This window comes from Vitis vinifera, chromosome 16 (assembly GCF_030704535.1).
Source record: "Vitis vinifera cultivar Pinot Noir 40024 chromosome 16, ASM3070453v1".
NCBI lineage: Eukaryota > Viridiplantae > Streptophyta > Magnoliopsida > Vitales > Vitaceae > Vitis > Vitis vinifera.
The window spans coordinates 4,057,360-4,071,749 of record NC_081820.1 but is presented as its reverse complement, the minus strand read 5'-3'; the positions used below and the strand labels follow the sequence as shown (position 1 = coordinate 4,071,749).

Below are 14,390 nucleotides of genomic sequence, written 5' to 3'. Positions count from 1 at the left end.
CTTTCGACTGATCCATCTGCTTTGTATTTTATGGTGAAAATCCACTTGCACCCCACAGGCCTCTTCCCAACCGGCAAATCTGTGATAGTCCACGTCCCATTCTTCTCAAGTGCATCAATCTCATCTTGTACTGCCTTCTTCCATTCTGAAATTTTTAATGCCTCTTGTATTGTGTTGGGAACCTGAGTATCATCAAGAGAAGTAGCAAATGCTCTGTAAGATGGTGATAACCCTTCATACGTAACATAATTCCCAATTGGATGATCTGTACATCTCCTAACACCCTTCCTCAATGCAATTGGCAAAGTAGAATCATCAATGCTGGGAATTAACACCTCTCCAGCCCTATCCTCACCTATGTTCTCTTCAGGAAGACTTGAATTGGAGTCAATATATTGGCCACATGTTGACTGTGATCCGTGCTCTAATTCCTGTCTTTTCCTCCTCCTGATGTAAACTTGTAAGTTCTCATTAGCAAGTTGTGGGGCTATAGGTTGAATAGGCATGGGAGACTGGATGGTCACGGGAGAAGGAACATTTGTGTGCTGGGCTGGCTGAACTGATGGCGGCATGGGTGTGGACAACTCAGTGGGCGCGAATTGGGAAGGATTTGGTGACTCTGAGTGAAAAGAAGGTACACCATCAAGAAAAGACTCCCAAACTTGATGTTCATTCATGCTCTCCCCCTGAACATGAGATTTGGGATAGAAGAAGACATGTTCAAAGAAAGAGACGTCCATGGTGGTGTAAAATCTTTTGTTGGTTGGAGAATAGCATTTGTACCCTTTTTGGGTTGGAGAATACCCTAGAAAAATGCACTTATTTGCTCGAGGAGCAAATTTGCTACGATTTTGAGGATACACATGAACGAATGCCGTACAACCAAATACTTTGAGTGGTAAATCAGAAGAGGCGGCATGGGTGTGAGGAAACTGTTTTAAGAAAAGTTGACGTGGGGATTGAAAGGTAAGCACTCTGGATGGCATACGGTTAATCAAATAGGTAGCTGTGAGAATAGCTTCCCCCCAGAAATAGTTTGGAACATTAGAGGAAAACATAAGGCACCGGGCAACCTCCAAGAGATGTCTATTCTTGCGTTCGGCCACCCCATTTTGTTGTGGGGTGTCAACGCAAGAACTTATGTGGATAATGCCATGATTTTGAAGATAAGTACTGAGACTACTAGTAAAGTATTCCTTTGCATTATCTGACTTGAGGACTTGTATTTTGGAATTGAATTGATTTTGAACCATACGATTGAAGGTTTGAAAAATGTGCCCGACCTCTGACTTTTCTTTCATAAGGAAAACCCATGTTACCCGAGTATGATCATCAACGAATGTCACAAACCATCGAGTGCCAGAAATATTTTTTATCCGGGAGGGACCCCACACATCACTATGTACTAGAGAGAAAACAGTCGAAGGTTTGTATGGGATTTGAGGATATACTGTTCGAGTATGCTTTGCAAACTGACAAATTTCACAGTGATAAGATGCTGGATTTTTATTGATAAATAATCTGGGAAACAATTTTGCAAGGTAAACAAAGCTAGGATGACCAAGGCGATAGTGTAACATTATAATCTCACTATCTTTATTGACCTTAGAATTTGACACAGAATTGAAAGACTCTGACATACTCTGAGACTGTACGCAACTTGCTTGAGAGACTTGGTTGGAGAATTGGCCACATGAAAGGAGGTAGAGCCCGGAACACAGTTCAGCACTGCCAATCATCTTCCCCGATTTCAAGTCCTGAAAAACACACAAGTTTGGATAGAATTTAGTAACACATTGGAGATCATGAGCCAATTTGCTAATGGACAAAAGATTGCAATCCAAGTTTGGAACATGGAGGACAGAGTCAAGATATAAGTCTTTAGTAAGTTTTATAGAACCTGTCCCGGCAATTTTTGACTTTGAACCATCAGCAATATGGACGGATGAATGACCATTACTTGGCTTGTAATTTTGAAGAATGGCAGCATCTCCTGTCATGTGATCAGAAGCACCTGTGTCTACTATCCACGACCTCATTCCTCCTCGATTAGCAGTGAAGGCTACACCGGTAGTACTGCCACTGCCAACTTGGCTTAATAATTTCTGTAGCATCTCCATCTGCTCTTTGTTGAATGGACTCGGCTCGGGAACAGAGGTGCTCTCAGAGTTGGCAGCCACGTGTGCTCTGCCATCTCTGTCAAACCGTGGCTTTGGTTTCCAATCAGCAGGTTTGCCATGAAGCTTCCAGCAAGTCTCCTTATAATGGCCTAGTTTCTTACAATAATCACACCAAGGCCTATCCCGTTTCTGACGATCTCCACCACTACTATTAAATGACCGAGCCGCAAGGGCAGAGGCATCCAATGTTGGGGCAGGTTGCTCTTTTGATCCCATCATCACTTTCTTTCTACTTTCTTCACGTCTAACCTCTGAAAAAGCCTCCCTGAGACTTGGCAGGGGTTTAATGCCCATGATTCGGCCTCTAACATCATCCAATTCCCTGTTTAGTCCTAGGAAGAACTTGAACAGTCTCTTTTGTTCCACAATTTGCCTGTATGTTGCTGCATCATCCGAACATTTCCATGAGTGAGTCTCAAATAAGTCAAGTTGCTGCCAATACCTTGTGAGTGTGTTGTAATACTGAGTAACTGACTGCTCTCCTTGGCGGAAGTCATGTAGAGCTGATTCAACCTGAAACAGTTCTGAAGTATTTTCAGAACTTGAGTAAGTTTCTTTGGCTGCATCCCATATGTCCTTTGCAGTCCCAAATAGCAAGAAATTGGAGAAAGCGCGTCGCCGGAAAGTGGCTCACGCGCCGGCGCGTGAGATGCAGTCGCCGGCCGGAAAAACGCGCGTGGGCGGCGCGTGGATGGGTTTCTGGTTCCGGTGCTTTGGGACAAATTGGAGATCTCCTCCAGGCGCTCCTTGCGGTGTAGAAAAAAAACCGTCGCCGGAAAAGTTCGCCGGAAAAGTTCACCGGAAAAGTTGCCGGCGGTGAGTGTTTTCTGACGACTATTCGATTGACTGGAAAGTGTTTTCTCCCTTGGCTCTGAGAACAGGGACTGATGGCCGGAATGAGAGAGAGAGAGAGAGAGATGATCGGATTGAGATATGGCCAGAAAGATTTGGCCGGAATGAGTGATGGCCTGAATAAGAGGTGGCCAGAAGGGATTAGGGTTTCAGAAAACTGGCTCTGATACCATGAAGAATTTCTGAACTCCTTTATTGATCATGAATCGGTACACACCATACACATATATATACACAAATGAATGAATAAGAAACAATCAATCTAGCTTAATTCTCTCCTAAAATTAGGAAACTAAATCATAAGGAAATATCCTAAATGATCTCTCATTTTTTATTCCTAAATTAAAGTCCTAACTTTGGCATTATTTCAACAAATAGAGTAATTTCTTTTTCCTTTTCCCATTGTAAACATTATAAATATGGAGTAAACATACCTAGTGAATATACAAGTGTTATTAAAAAATTATTCTCTGTTTTCATGATATCAGAGCCTTGTGCTCAAAAGCTTTTTTCTCTTCCGTCTAGCAGCTCCAATTGTTGGCATTAGTCCCAATTATTTTTGTAACATTAGTTGCTAGAATTGTTCCTGGTGTGTGTCCTCCCCTTTACAGTAATCTTGTCCTATTATCTCCAATCAATCTATGATGACAGGAAATTCTTTTGAGACTCTTATTAAAATAAGACATTTAGAGGTATCTTTTGAGATGAATGAAGGTGTTTGTATTTGTTTCAAAAAAAGAAAAAAGGAAAAAAAAAGACATTGAGCAGCCAAAATTAAGACATCTCTATGGTTACGATTTTTCACTTTTTTTGAGTGACAATAAATATTTTTAATACTTATTTTAATCCATCTTTTTGGTGGATTTCTAAGTAGCAGATGGCTTGTGCCCCTTTCTTTCAACCAAAAAGTGGTGCTCTATGGTTTGTCATTGAAATGTATATATTTTTTCTCTCCTTGATTCTTCTCCTGGTGTTGATCTTTTGTCATTTATTTTATGTTATGTTTGGCTTGAACTGAGTTTAGTTAATCTGGACAGATCAAAAATTCAGATTCTGGTATTCTTTTTTCATTCTGGACATCAGACCTCAGGTGGTTGTGGTGTAAAATGGTCCTGTATTGGATCCTTGATCCATGATAATAGCAGTGTACACCATTGATGTGAGAGCCAATATATATAAAGCCATGCTCTTGTATGACCTCAATTTGAAATTAGAAAGCCTGTTGAGAGGGGATTTGGATGCATGAGAAGTTTTTTCCCTTTTCCTTAACATTTAGCTTTGCTGACTGAGGCACGTATATTCTAACCGGTCATTGCTTTCTCTTATTCATGGTTCCTCATAAATTATACATGTATGTGTTGTTAGACTTTACATGCTAGGCTTGTTTCCTTTGGAAAATAACAGTTATTAAATTTTAATATAGGTAGTTGGATTCTAATACAATCTTAATTGTTGATGAACAACCAAATGTATATATGGTTGGGCTGCTGCCTTGTTGATTCTGTTGCTATTGCATTCAAGGGCATACGGGGTGTAGGTTTTGGATGACAAATGTTAAGTTCTTGTAGACTTCTAGTTCTTAAATATTACTAACAAGTGGTTTAGTTGTGTCATCAATTTTTTCTTTTGGAACTCCTCTGTTACCTCTTCTGCCTTATACTTGTCTAATTTGTATATTCAACTTTATTTTCTTATAAATGTCCAGCACACATGCATGAATAGCTACCAGAAATTAACAAAGTGCTTCATCTTTTATAGGTAGTTAGAGCCATTGTTGCCATGCTTAGAACAACATTATCTGGTTGCGATGATGGCTCATATCGTCAAGTATTCAAGGCTTTGCTACCTTGTGATAAAGAGGACAAGAAAAGGGTTTGTTCATCATTCATCTTTATATTGATCTTGCATGTGTTTACACTCTGGCGAATTGTGTTTCTTTGTTCTTGTGTGTCTGTATGTTCATTCATATGTTTTCATTCTTTATTTCAGCTAGTTACTTGCCCTGCATTAAACTCATATGTGGTTTTTGTTTATTTTTAAAAATCCTTTGGCAGGTTATTGAACACATTGATAAGATTTCAATTACCAGAAAATGCAGTTTTGTATCAGCTGCCTCTGATATTTTTAGTGCAAAGGTCTCCGGCACCTTCAAGAGGTTTTTGTTATTATTTTGTCAGCATTCTTCCATGAGATAACTGGTTTTTAGACATTATGAAATCTTAATAGTAGGTATACTAAAACCGCAGTTCAGTCATGTCCAGTGTGCTGAAAAATAACATGGATTTTTTATCATTGGTGCTTTTTATTTTATTCTCATCATGTGCTGTGATGCTTTGAGCGTTTTGAAGCTATCAGCTAGCTGTTCTATTAAGTACCCATCTTCATTTTCTGATACATGTAGCTAAATAAGCTTATATTTTATGCTTCCTAACTGGAAGCATTATAGACTCTGTTTTGTTTTTTTTTTGAATTTTTGAATTTTTTCATTTTAGTGCCTAATGAGATTTTCTAGTTGGGCAATGAAAAAAAGGAAGTCAAAGCTAGAAGATTTTGAAAGGTTCAAATTGAAGATAGTTGACAAGATCTTAGAATTCAAAAATAAATTGAAAGCTTGTATTAAGATGAGGCAAAATATTTTAGTTGGATTATCATATAACACAACATTTCTTTGCTAGCTATTTCTTATTGATATTTCCATTATGACTGAAGAACTTTGTTTGGAACCAATGAATTCGTAAAGATGGTGGACAGTGCTAGGCAATATTTTCTTGATTATGTGGCTGAAATCTAGAATTTCCCATGCAATTTAAAATGCTATCATCAATTTCTGTTAGAGGTATCCTTAGTCTGATAATCTTGGCGAACACCATTGACAGCCATAATCAGGAAATGTGATGGGACTGTTCACTCTATTGCAAAGTAGTTGCATTAAGGGATGGACCATGACCAACTGAAGCTTATTCATGTAAATCTTTCAGAGGATGGCATAAGAATTTTAGTAGCTTTCAATGAGCCCATAATTTTGTAGTTTTCATGTTATCTTAAGAAACAAAGTTACCAGTTTGTACATAAGCTTTCTAGAGAATATTGAGGATTGTTTTGTGAAGCAAATTATTGTAGCATCAGTTTATTAACTTCACACTAGTGTGCACTATTGCAATTTGGGTTTCTGAATTTTATTTTTTATTTTTGCCTTTTAACTTTCATGCCTTTTTTTTTTTTTTTCCCTTTCTTTTGGCATTTCAACATTTCATGTTTTGCTGATAGAGCGTGTTAAACCTCACAACCATATATTTGATTGTGTGCTGTCATTGATCATAGGAGTCAACTAACCCAAGGACGCAAAGTGCTGTTTACACTAGACATGATATCCAAACTTGTTCACAGGGTAAGTATGTTAAGCATGTTCTAGAGTCATTGGTTACTGTGGAGTAATAGTTATTTGTGGATCACCACTAACAAGACAAACAGAAAATGTGGTTCCATGTGGTGACTTCCAATTAGAGAAACTACCTTTTGCAGGTAGTTGTAATACTATTTTGTTTGATTATCCAAAGTTTCAAACCTTGCTCGGTTTAATATACCTTCAGCCTTATAGGACCCCTGATTTTTGTTCTAGCTGAATTTGATGTTAAGCTTTTCTTGACCTAAAGGTTTCCATGAAGATAGCTTTTACCATAATCTTATACATTTCTCAGGGATTGCTCATTCTCTTTCTTTCATTTAGACGTGAAATTCATTTTTATTGAATCTCTAGAAATTTCATTTTATTATGGGTGGTTACAGGAGCAGTCAATTTCAGCTGTCATAACTTCAGTGGCAAACATGATACCTCAGGTTTGTCTTCTCATTCACCAAGATATCCATGTAGTAACAGTCAACTAGCAGATGTCGCAACTGACAATTACACAACAAATATGCCATTTTTGTTAGTCACTGATGTTTTTATTTTGCTTTTACTTGATGGTCATTTGGGATTTTTTTTTTGGAGCATTAAAGAGATACAACTAATCCTCCATAATGCTATAAATAGGTACCCCGCCTGGAATTTTTTGTGGGGCTCATGTGGGTAAACATCCCATATCAAGAAAAATGCATCTGAAAATGTATTTTTCACTATCTGTATAATATATTATATTATTTTCATTAGTAGAAGAATATTTGTGGCTTTGTTGCCACTACAAACCAGATTTTCCACCATCCCCATGGTAGTGTTGATTTTCAGGCAACTTATAATTATGTAGACTGGGTTATCATACCCTTTATAAGACGGGTTATACACATAGTTGGAGGAGGTGGATCCATGGATGCTTTTCATCAGTTAATTTTATGGTGCTTGTTGATGGGAATGCCAAAGGTTGGTTTGGCAGCTCCAGAGGAATTTGTCAGGGTGACTCTACATTGGCCTTTTTGTCCATTCTGGTCATGAATTTGTTTTGTGGATTAATTATCAGGGGTCAGGACTCTGGTCTAGTGGAGAGTTTTCAGGTTTGTAGAAAGAGATCAAGCATATATCATCTTCAGTGCAGATGACACCTTTTTTTTTTTTCTCTTCAACAAAGGAAGAGGGAAACATCCTAGAATGCACTCCTAGGCACAAGAGTGTTGCAGTAATACTTTTGGTGAGTCAGATATTGTGTCCAAGAGGGTTTGCAAGGAAAGAGAAATATTATGAACATAAAGAAGGGAAGGATATGGATGGGAGTTGAAGCAAATAAAGGACTGTACCATAGGGTAAGCAAACAACTAATGGCAGACAAAAGTGAACTGGGCTACAGAGGGAGTCAACAATTGGGGAGGCTAGGGCTTTTGAACTATTGCTTTTAGATCAAATAAGGAGACGAAATATATTCCAATAAAAGTCAGTTTTCTCACTAATGAGTGAATCCCAAATTGGAGGATAATTCTCTTAAAGTGCTAATTTAAAACAACTAGAATTTAACAGTTCTACAACTCTATCTCAATATTTAGGTCAGTCTAACACATAATATGAGACTCAAGCATTCAATATATCTTCAATGAAGAAAATACTAAATCAAGAGAGTAATGCCTAAAGAAATGCCAAAATTAATGGAAGAGATTCATGGAAATGATGGATTTTCATATATTTGTCAAAATTAAGTACAATCTGACCTCTTTTGAAGATTCAAAACTCTTCCTCGATCCTAGCCCTCAAGGTTTAGCTTATCATGGAGTGAATAGAGCAATCAACTTAGAAAATCCCCAAGAATAAAGAAGAAAAGGAAGAAGAAGATGATGTGCAGGAAGAAGAAACTTGGTAGAGGAAGAAGCCTCCCCTCTCTTCCTTCAGAACTGCCTTTTATATCGGAGGCCTGTAAAACTTTAGTATTGACTGCTTGGATGGTCCAGATTGAGCTTCAAAAACATCCTTGTTTGGAAGTAGTGCTGCTTCTAGCAGGAATCTGCAGGTGTGAGCCTAAATTCCCTTGAGAAGATGGGCTTTGCATCAGTCAGTCATTTGCTCCTATTTTCTCTTGTGCGAAAGGGGATCTGCTCAAGTGGATCTTTGTGGCTCAAATCCTCAGTCAGCTCAGGGGAGTCAAATCAAGCGCTTTGTGATTCTGCTAGACCTAATTCTGTTGCTCCATGCTTTGTCCCTTCAATTGTAAACTGCTTGTCCCCTGGTGATTATGCTTGAGCAGATTTTCCTTCTTCTGATTCCTTTCTCCTCCATTTTACTTCCCAATCTTTGCCAACCCTAATCTCCAATTTCTGCAAATAACAAGATACCGAAATTCAAGAGAGGAGCCTGTTATGGAAGCTCTGATCGGTTACCAATAGGCTGTCTAAGGGAGGAGCCTCTTCTTCAGTTGATTTTGTTGGGGATCTTTCTACACTTCTCATTATTTATAGAAGTGCACGAAGTGATGGAAATATGCTCATACTGACTAAAAGGAATTGAGTACAGAAATTAGTGGTGAAGTTGACTACTCTCAACTCTTCACTTCACCTGTTGCTATGTCATGCATGGCTAGGTGACCTTAAATACTATCAAAATCAGCATTTTATCCCTTCATCAGGATATTGGCAAGTTGATTTCATACCAAGCAAAACTGCACCCCACTGGTTTGGCTAGAGTGAGAAAGGAACTCCTGAAGGAGCCTGGATCAGGTGATTGCTTAAATTGATCCCATTTTTCTGAACTGGATAAAACCCAAAATAACCAATAAACCTGGTCCCATTGCTCTTAAATATAACATATATGATCTTGTGAAAGAGATGAACTCAAAGGATGGCAGCATCAGTTGCAAGTATTAGCATTGTCATGAAGTGTCTTTTCTTCTATTATTGAGCTTCTATGAGATTTTAAATTCTTGCTTGGTTAAGTTGTTATACTATTAGAAAAATAAAATGGAATTTCTTAGGGTTCTATTGTATTAGGATTTCCTTTTTTGTAGGGTTTGTTGTAGAAGAGAATTTGTCTTAAAGGTTTCTTATAGTCTAGAAAGATAAGAGCTCCTCATAGAGAATGAATCCTAGTCCAATAAGGAATTAAGTCTGAAGTTTCTATGTAGGTTTTAGTGGAATTCTAGAGAGAGAAGTGAAAAAGAGTGAGAGTTGAGATGAATGACAAGTTTTGTAACTTTTCCATATTGTTGACACTGAATTTTTTTTTTCTCACCTTGTAGGTAGTCATGTCATGCCAAACCATGTGACTCTTCTTTGTTTGTGTGGTTTGTGGTTGATTCTTTACTTGGATGTACAAGCAACATATGGACAATAATCATCATTGGCTTTACATGCAAGTGCCATTGCTGATGGTGAATTTCAATTGAATTTCAATTGAAAATTCTTGGTCTAAGTCTAAGTTGAATTTGTTATTTGTGAGGCTTTAATGTGTGGGAAAAGGACAAAAAAATGAAAATAGATGAAGAAGAGAGAAGAAAAAAGACAATGTTGCAAGAGAGAGAACAGGGTTCTCTCATGAGAAAGATGAAGAGAAGATGGAGTCTTGCCTTGCTACTTAGGATGCTCCCAATTTGAAATTTCCTGGTGATGAGTCTAGCCTTCTTGTTGGTGTGCCCATTTCAGAAGGTGTGGCGTCCCTTAGAGAAGCCTCTAACCAAAAACTTAAAGGTTTTTTTTTTCCATGGGGAACCACTTAGTAGCCCAGAGGAGCTTTGCGTCTTAGGTAGAGGTTCATCCCTAGATCCAAAACCTCCCAGTCTCCCGTTGGAAGGTTTTCAGGTTAAGGGCCTCACGCCCAGGAAAATGGTAAAGGTTCAATCAGTGTTGGAGAGTTTAAGGATCAGAATTGTCAAAGAAAGTGAAAAAGGTGTGGCGTTGGAGAGTAGGAGTACTCTTTCTGCGTACATGGTCTATTTTAGAAGGAAGAGAAAACCTATTTGTCGAATCTAGGGGGAGGCTTAGGTTTGTTCTGGTTTTTGTTGGGCTCTTTTCTATTTACATGAAGATCATAAGTTGGAATACAAGAGGGTTGGGTTCTAAGAAGAAAAGGAAGATTGTCAGAAGTTTTTTAAGTTATCAAAATCCAGATATTGTGATGCTTAAGGAAACAAAGAGAGAAATTTGGGATAGGAGGTTTGTGGGTAGTGTCTAGAAAGGAAGAAACAGAGAGTGGGCTTTTCTTCCTGCTTGTGAGGCTTTAGGGGGGATTGTGATCCTATGGGATTCAAATAAGTTAAAGTGTATAGAGAAAGTGTTAGGGTATTTCTCTGTATCTGTGAAGTTGAATTCTGGTGAAAAAGGTTTCTTTTGGTTAACTTTAGTGCATGGTCCGAATAAGCTTTTGTGGAGGAGGGATTTTTTGATGGAGCTACAAGACTTATATGGTCTTACGTTCCCAATGTGGTGTGTAGGTTAATGTAATAAGGAGGATCTTTGAGAAATTGGGCGCTTCTAGGTTAACACCGAACATGAGGTGTTTTGATGAGTTTATCAGGGAGAGTGGTTTGTTTGATCCCCCTCTTAGAAACGCGGCTTTTACTTAGTCAAATATGCAAGATGTTCCTATTTACAAGAGATTGGATAGATTTTTGATTTCATTTGAGTGGGACCATTTTTTCTCTCAAAGTCTTCAAGTGGCACTTCCTAGATGGACCTCAGATCATAACCCAATTTGTTTGAAAACTAATCCTTTAAAGTGGGGCCCAATTCCTTTTAGGTTTGAGAATATGTGGTTGCTCCATCTTGAGTTTAAGGACAATTTTAGTGCTTGGTGGCAAGAGTGTCCAATTGAAGGTTAGGAAGGTCATAAGTTTATGAGGAAATTAAAGTTTGTTAAATCAAAGTTGAAAGATTGGAATAAAGTGGCCTTTAGAGATTTAAGAGAGAGGAAAAATTCCTTTCTTTCAAACTTAGGTAGAATTGATCTAATTGAACAAGAAGGGAACTTGAATTAGTATTTGTTATAAAAACGAGCCTTAAGAAGAAGGGAGTTAGAGGAATTGTTGTTAAAGGAAGAGGTTCACTGGAGGCAAAAATCTAGGGTCAAGTGGATAAAAGAAGGGGATTTCAATTCTAAGTTCTTTCATATGGTGACCAATGGAAGGCAAAACAGGAAGTTCATTAAGTCATTGGTCTCTTTGAGGGGATCATGGAGCCTTTTGTCAAATCTTGCTGATGATATGCTCCATAAGTAGTTAGTTAGACTGTGAGAGAGTATGGGAGTGAGGGACTCCAATGGAGTTTCGAAGGGAGGTAAGTGCTGGTTTGCCGTTGAATCTAAGGCATTCGAAATCTCCGTTGAAGAGGTCAGAGGAAAGCTGAGAGGAACTATTTGGGAAAGGAGTAAAGGTCTTTCCTCTTGGATAAGATTTGGAGAAAAAGGTTTAAGTCTTCTGTTGAAAGGTGTGGAAGCTTGGTGCAAAGGAGAATCTAACTCGAAGCTTTTAAAAGTCTGGGATGAAGGAGCAAGAAAATTCAGACTAGAATGCCGCTCTAATGTGGCTGGGAGATTTTTACTCTGCTCTGTCAGAGATGTGGAAAGGAAAAAGTTCTGTCTAGTTTTTCTTGAGGGAAATGGCTTAGTAGGGGGTTGGTTCTTGCTGGCTAAGAAATTGAGGGCTCTTGGGGTCTCTTCCACAGAAGTGAGGAATAGCTACCAGTGTGAGTCAACCATGGGTAAGGTGGAGAGCAATGTCAATACCTCAGAGAATGAGTCAGGTTCGTATGCAGAAGTAGTTAAAGGGAAGATAGGTGAGTCTGTGGATTCTATGAGGGTGTACCTAGGGGAAAAGGAAATGATGTGCAGGGAGGAACAGCTTAGGCGTTGCCTAGTGGGCTGTTTCGGTGGTAGTCCTGAGTCTATCCCGTCACTGCCTTCTTTGAAGAGATGGGCGTATGAGAGTTGGTTACTGAAAGGGGAGTTAAGAATATCCAGGTTGGGTGGGGCCCTGGTGCTGTTTGAGTTTCAAAACAAATGGGAAGCTGATATGGTGCTTCTTAGAGGGAGCAGACGTTGTAAGGATAGGGACTTTCTATTGCAAAGGTGGGGACCGGTAGTGGGGTGCACTTGGAAAGAGAGCCATGCTAAGGAAGTTTGGGTGAGAGTTGTAGGACTTCCTCTTCATCTTTGGAGTAGGGAGGTTTTCAAGCGTATTGGAGATTGTTGTGGGGGGTTTGTAGCTGTGGATGAGGAAACGACCCTCTTCTCTCAGTTGCAGTGGGCTCGGATTTTGGTCAAAGATTCGGGAATGAAATGGCCAGGGTCGATGCAGGTGGAGGCTGGTAACTCTAGGTGGGAGCTTTGCCTGTGGTGGGAAGCCACACCGAGGGTGATGCAGGCTGTGTCTTGCTCTTGGATGCAGATGAGAAGTGAGTGGGAGGTTAGGGATGAAGGTGGGGGAGCCTCACGCGTTGAATCTAGAGTACGGGAGCCCCAAGCTGATTTTCAAAAAAGGGGGGCTGAAGTGAAGGTGGCGTGTGGCAGTGAAAGTAGGAAGGCTGACAGAGTAGGGGGTAGGCTGGCTGATAACCTTGCAGTGGCAGAGGGGATTTTTTAAAAGGCGCTGGTGGGCCGCTTTCAAGTCAAGATGCGGGTTGGGCCGAGGGCCCGTCTTCCCTTTGCCCCAAGTTGTCGGGCTGGACTAAGGGGCTTGAGGAGCCTATTGGGCTTTTTAAGCCTGAGGCCCATTTGGATCTTTTAAGGGAGCCTGTCTCTTCTAGGGCTTCCCCCGAGGCTGTCGGGACTCTTGCGGAGCTAGAGCAGGAGCTTCTGGTCGTGGGTAGCGTCAGTGGCATGGAGCCATCCCTCGGTCATCTGAAGCCTACTGATGACGCGCTTTTGGACGAAGCTTCCAGGTACCCCCGTCACCTCAAACTCCCTATTTTCTCTTTGGAGTTTGGGGCTTCTTCTCCTTCTACTCCTTTCATGGGGCCGGATGGTGTTGTGTTGGGGAAGGTGGGGGTTTTCAGTGGATTGGTTGGGGCTGTGGAAGAAGCAAGGAGCAGGGTCTCTCCGTGTGAAGAGAGGCTGGTAGACATCTCGGTCCATGAAGATAGGAACTTGTCTCCGCGAGTGACGGGTGGTGAGGCAAGTGGGCCCGATCTAGCCATTGTTCCTTTTGGAGGGGTTTTAGAAAGCCCATTAGTGGAGACGGTGGCCCTTCAGGTGGAAGTGGGGGAAGAAGAGGAAGAATGGAGCTCCAGCTGCCTTGCGAAATTCAGTCACTGCTTGGGAATGCCGACAGTTGGGTTTGAGGAGGAAATCCTATACCTGTTGAGGAGAATGAGGGGGAGAATTGAAAAAAAAAATCAGGACAGGGAGAATAAAAAGACAAAGTCTTCGGTTACAAAATCCAGTAGGGAATTAAAGAAGCTGGAATGGACGGTAAGTTATAAAAGAGCTAAGTTGGCTTCCAATGTAGGCAAGTTTGGAGGGGCTTCTGGGTTAGGGGTTAAATGAAGATAAAGATTTTATCATGGAATGTTAGAGGGGCAAATGATAGTGATAAGAGGAAAATCATTAAGTCCGTAATAAAATCCAACAAAGTGGATGTGGTGTGCTTACAGGAGACTAAAATCAAGGATATGAGTACGGGGATTGTTCGCAGCCTTGGGGCCCTTTATTCTATGATGGAGTCGGGGGGCCTTTCTATGTTCCCTAGCGAAAGAATTTGGAGGGCAAGAGTGCCTCCCAAGGTAGCTTTCTTTGCTTGGGAGGCTTCTTGGGGTAAAGTTTTAACACAGGAGCAACTTCAAAGGAGGGGGTTCTCTTTGGCAAACAGGTGCTTTCTCTGTCTATCTGAAGAAGAAACAGTGGATCATCTCCTACTGCATTGTGTCAAGATGCGGGTCCTATGGAACCTCCTTTTCTCCCTTTTTGGTATATCTTGGACTCTCTCGTGTACAGTGAAGACAACCCTTCTTGGGTGG

The 14,390-nt window shown here is 40.2% G+C and overlaps 1 protein-coding gene across 4 annotated transcripts in view; it reads left to right on the top strand.

Annotated features, from left to right (window-relative positions):
- The window catches only part of LOC100242461 (ATP-dependent DNA helicase SRS2-like protein At4g25120), an 82,894-nt gene that overhangs the window by 24,761 nt on the left and 43,743 nt on the right, over positions 1 to 14,390 (top strand). For all 4 annotated transcript variants that reach the window (XM_010663926.3, XM_002277701.5, XM_010663929.2 and 1 more), the window contains exons 13-16: positions 4,791 to 4,904; positions 5,087 to 5,187; positions 6,354 to 6,420; positions 6,819 to 6,869. In XM_010663926.3, the coding sequence (XP_010662228.1) occupies positions 4,791 to 4,904; positions 5,087 to 5,187; positions 6,354 to 6,420; positions 6,819 to 6,869 (333 nt within the window). The remainder of the gene's footprint in view (positions 1 to 4,790; positions 4,905 to 5,086; positions 5,188 to 6,353; positions 6,421 to 6,818; positions 6,870 to 14,390) is intronic.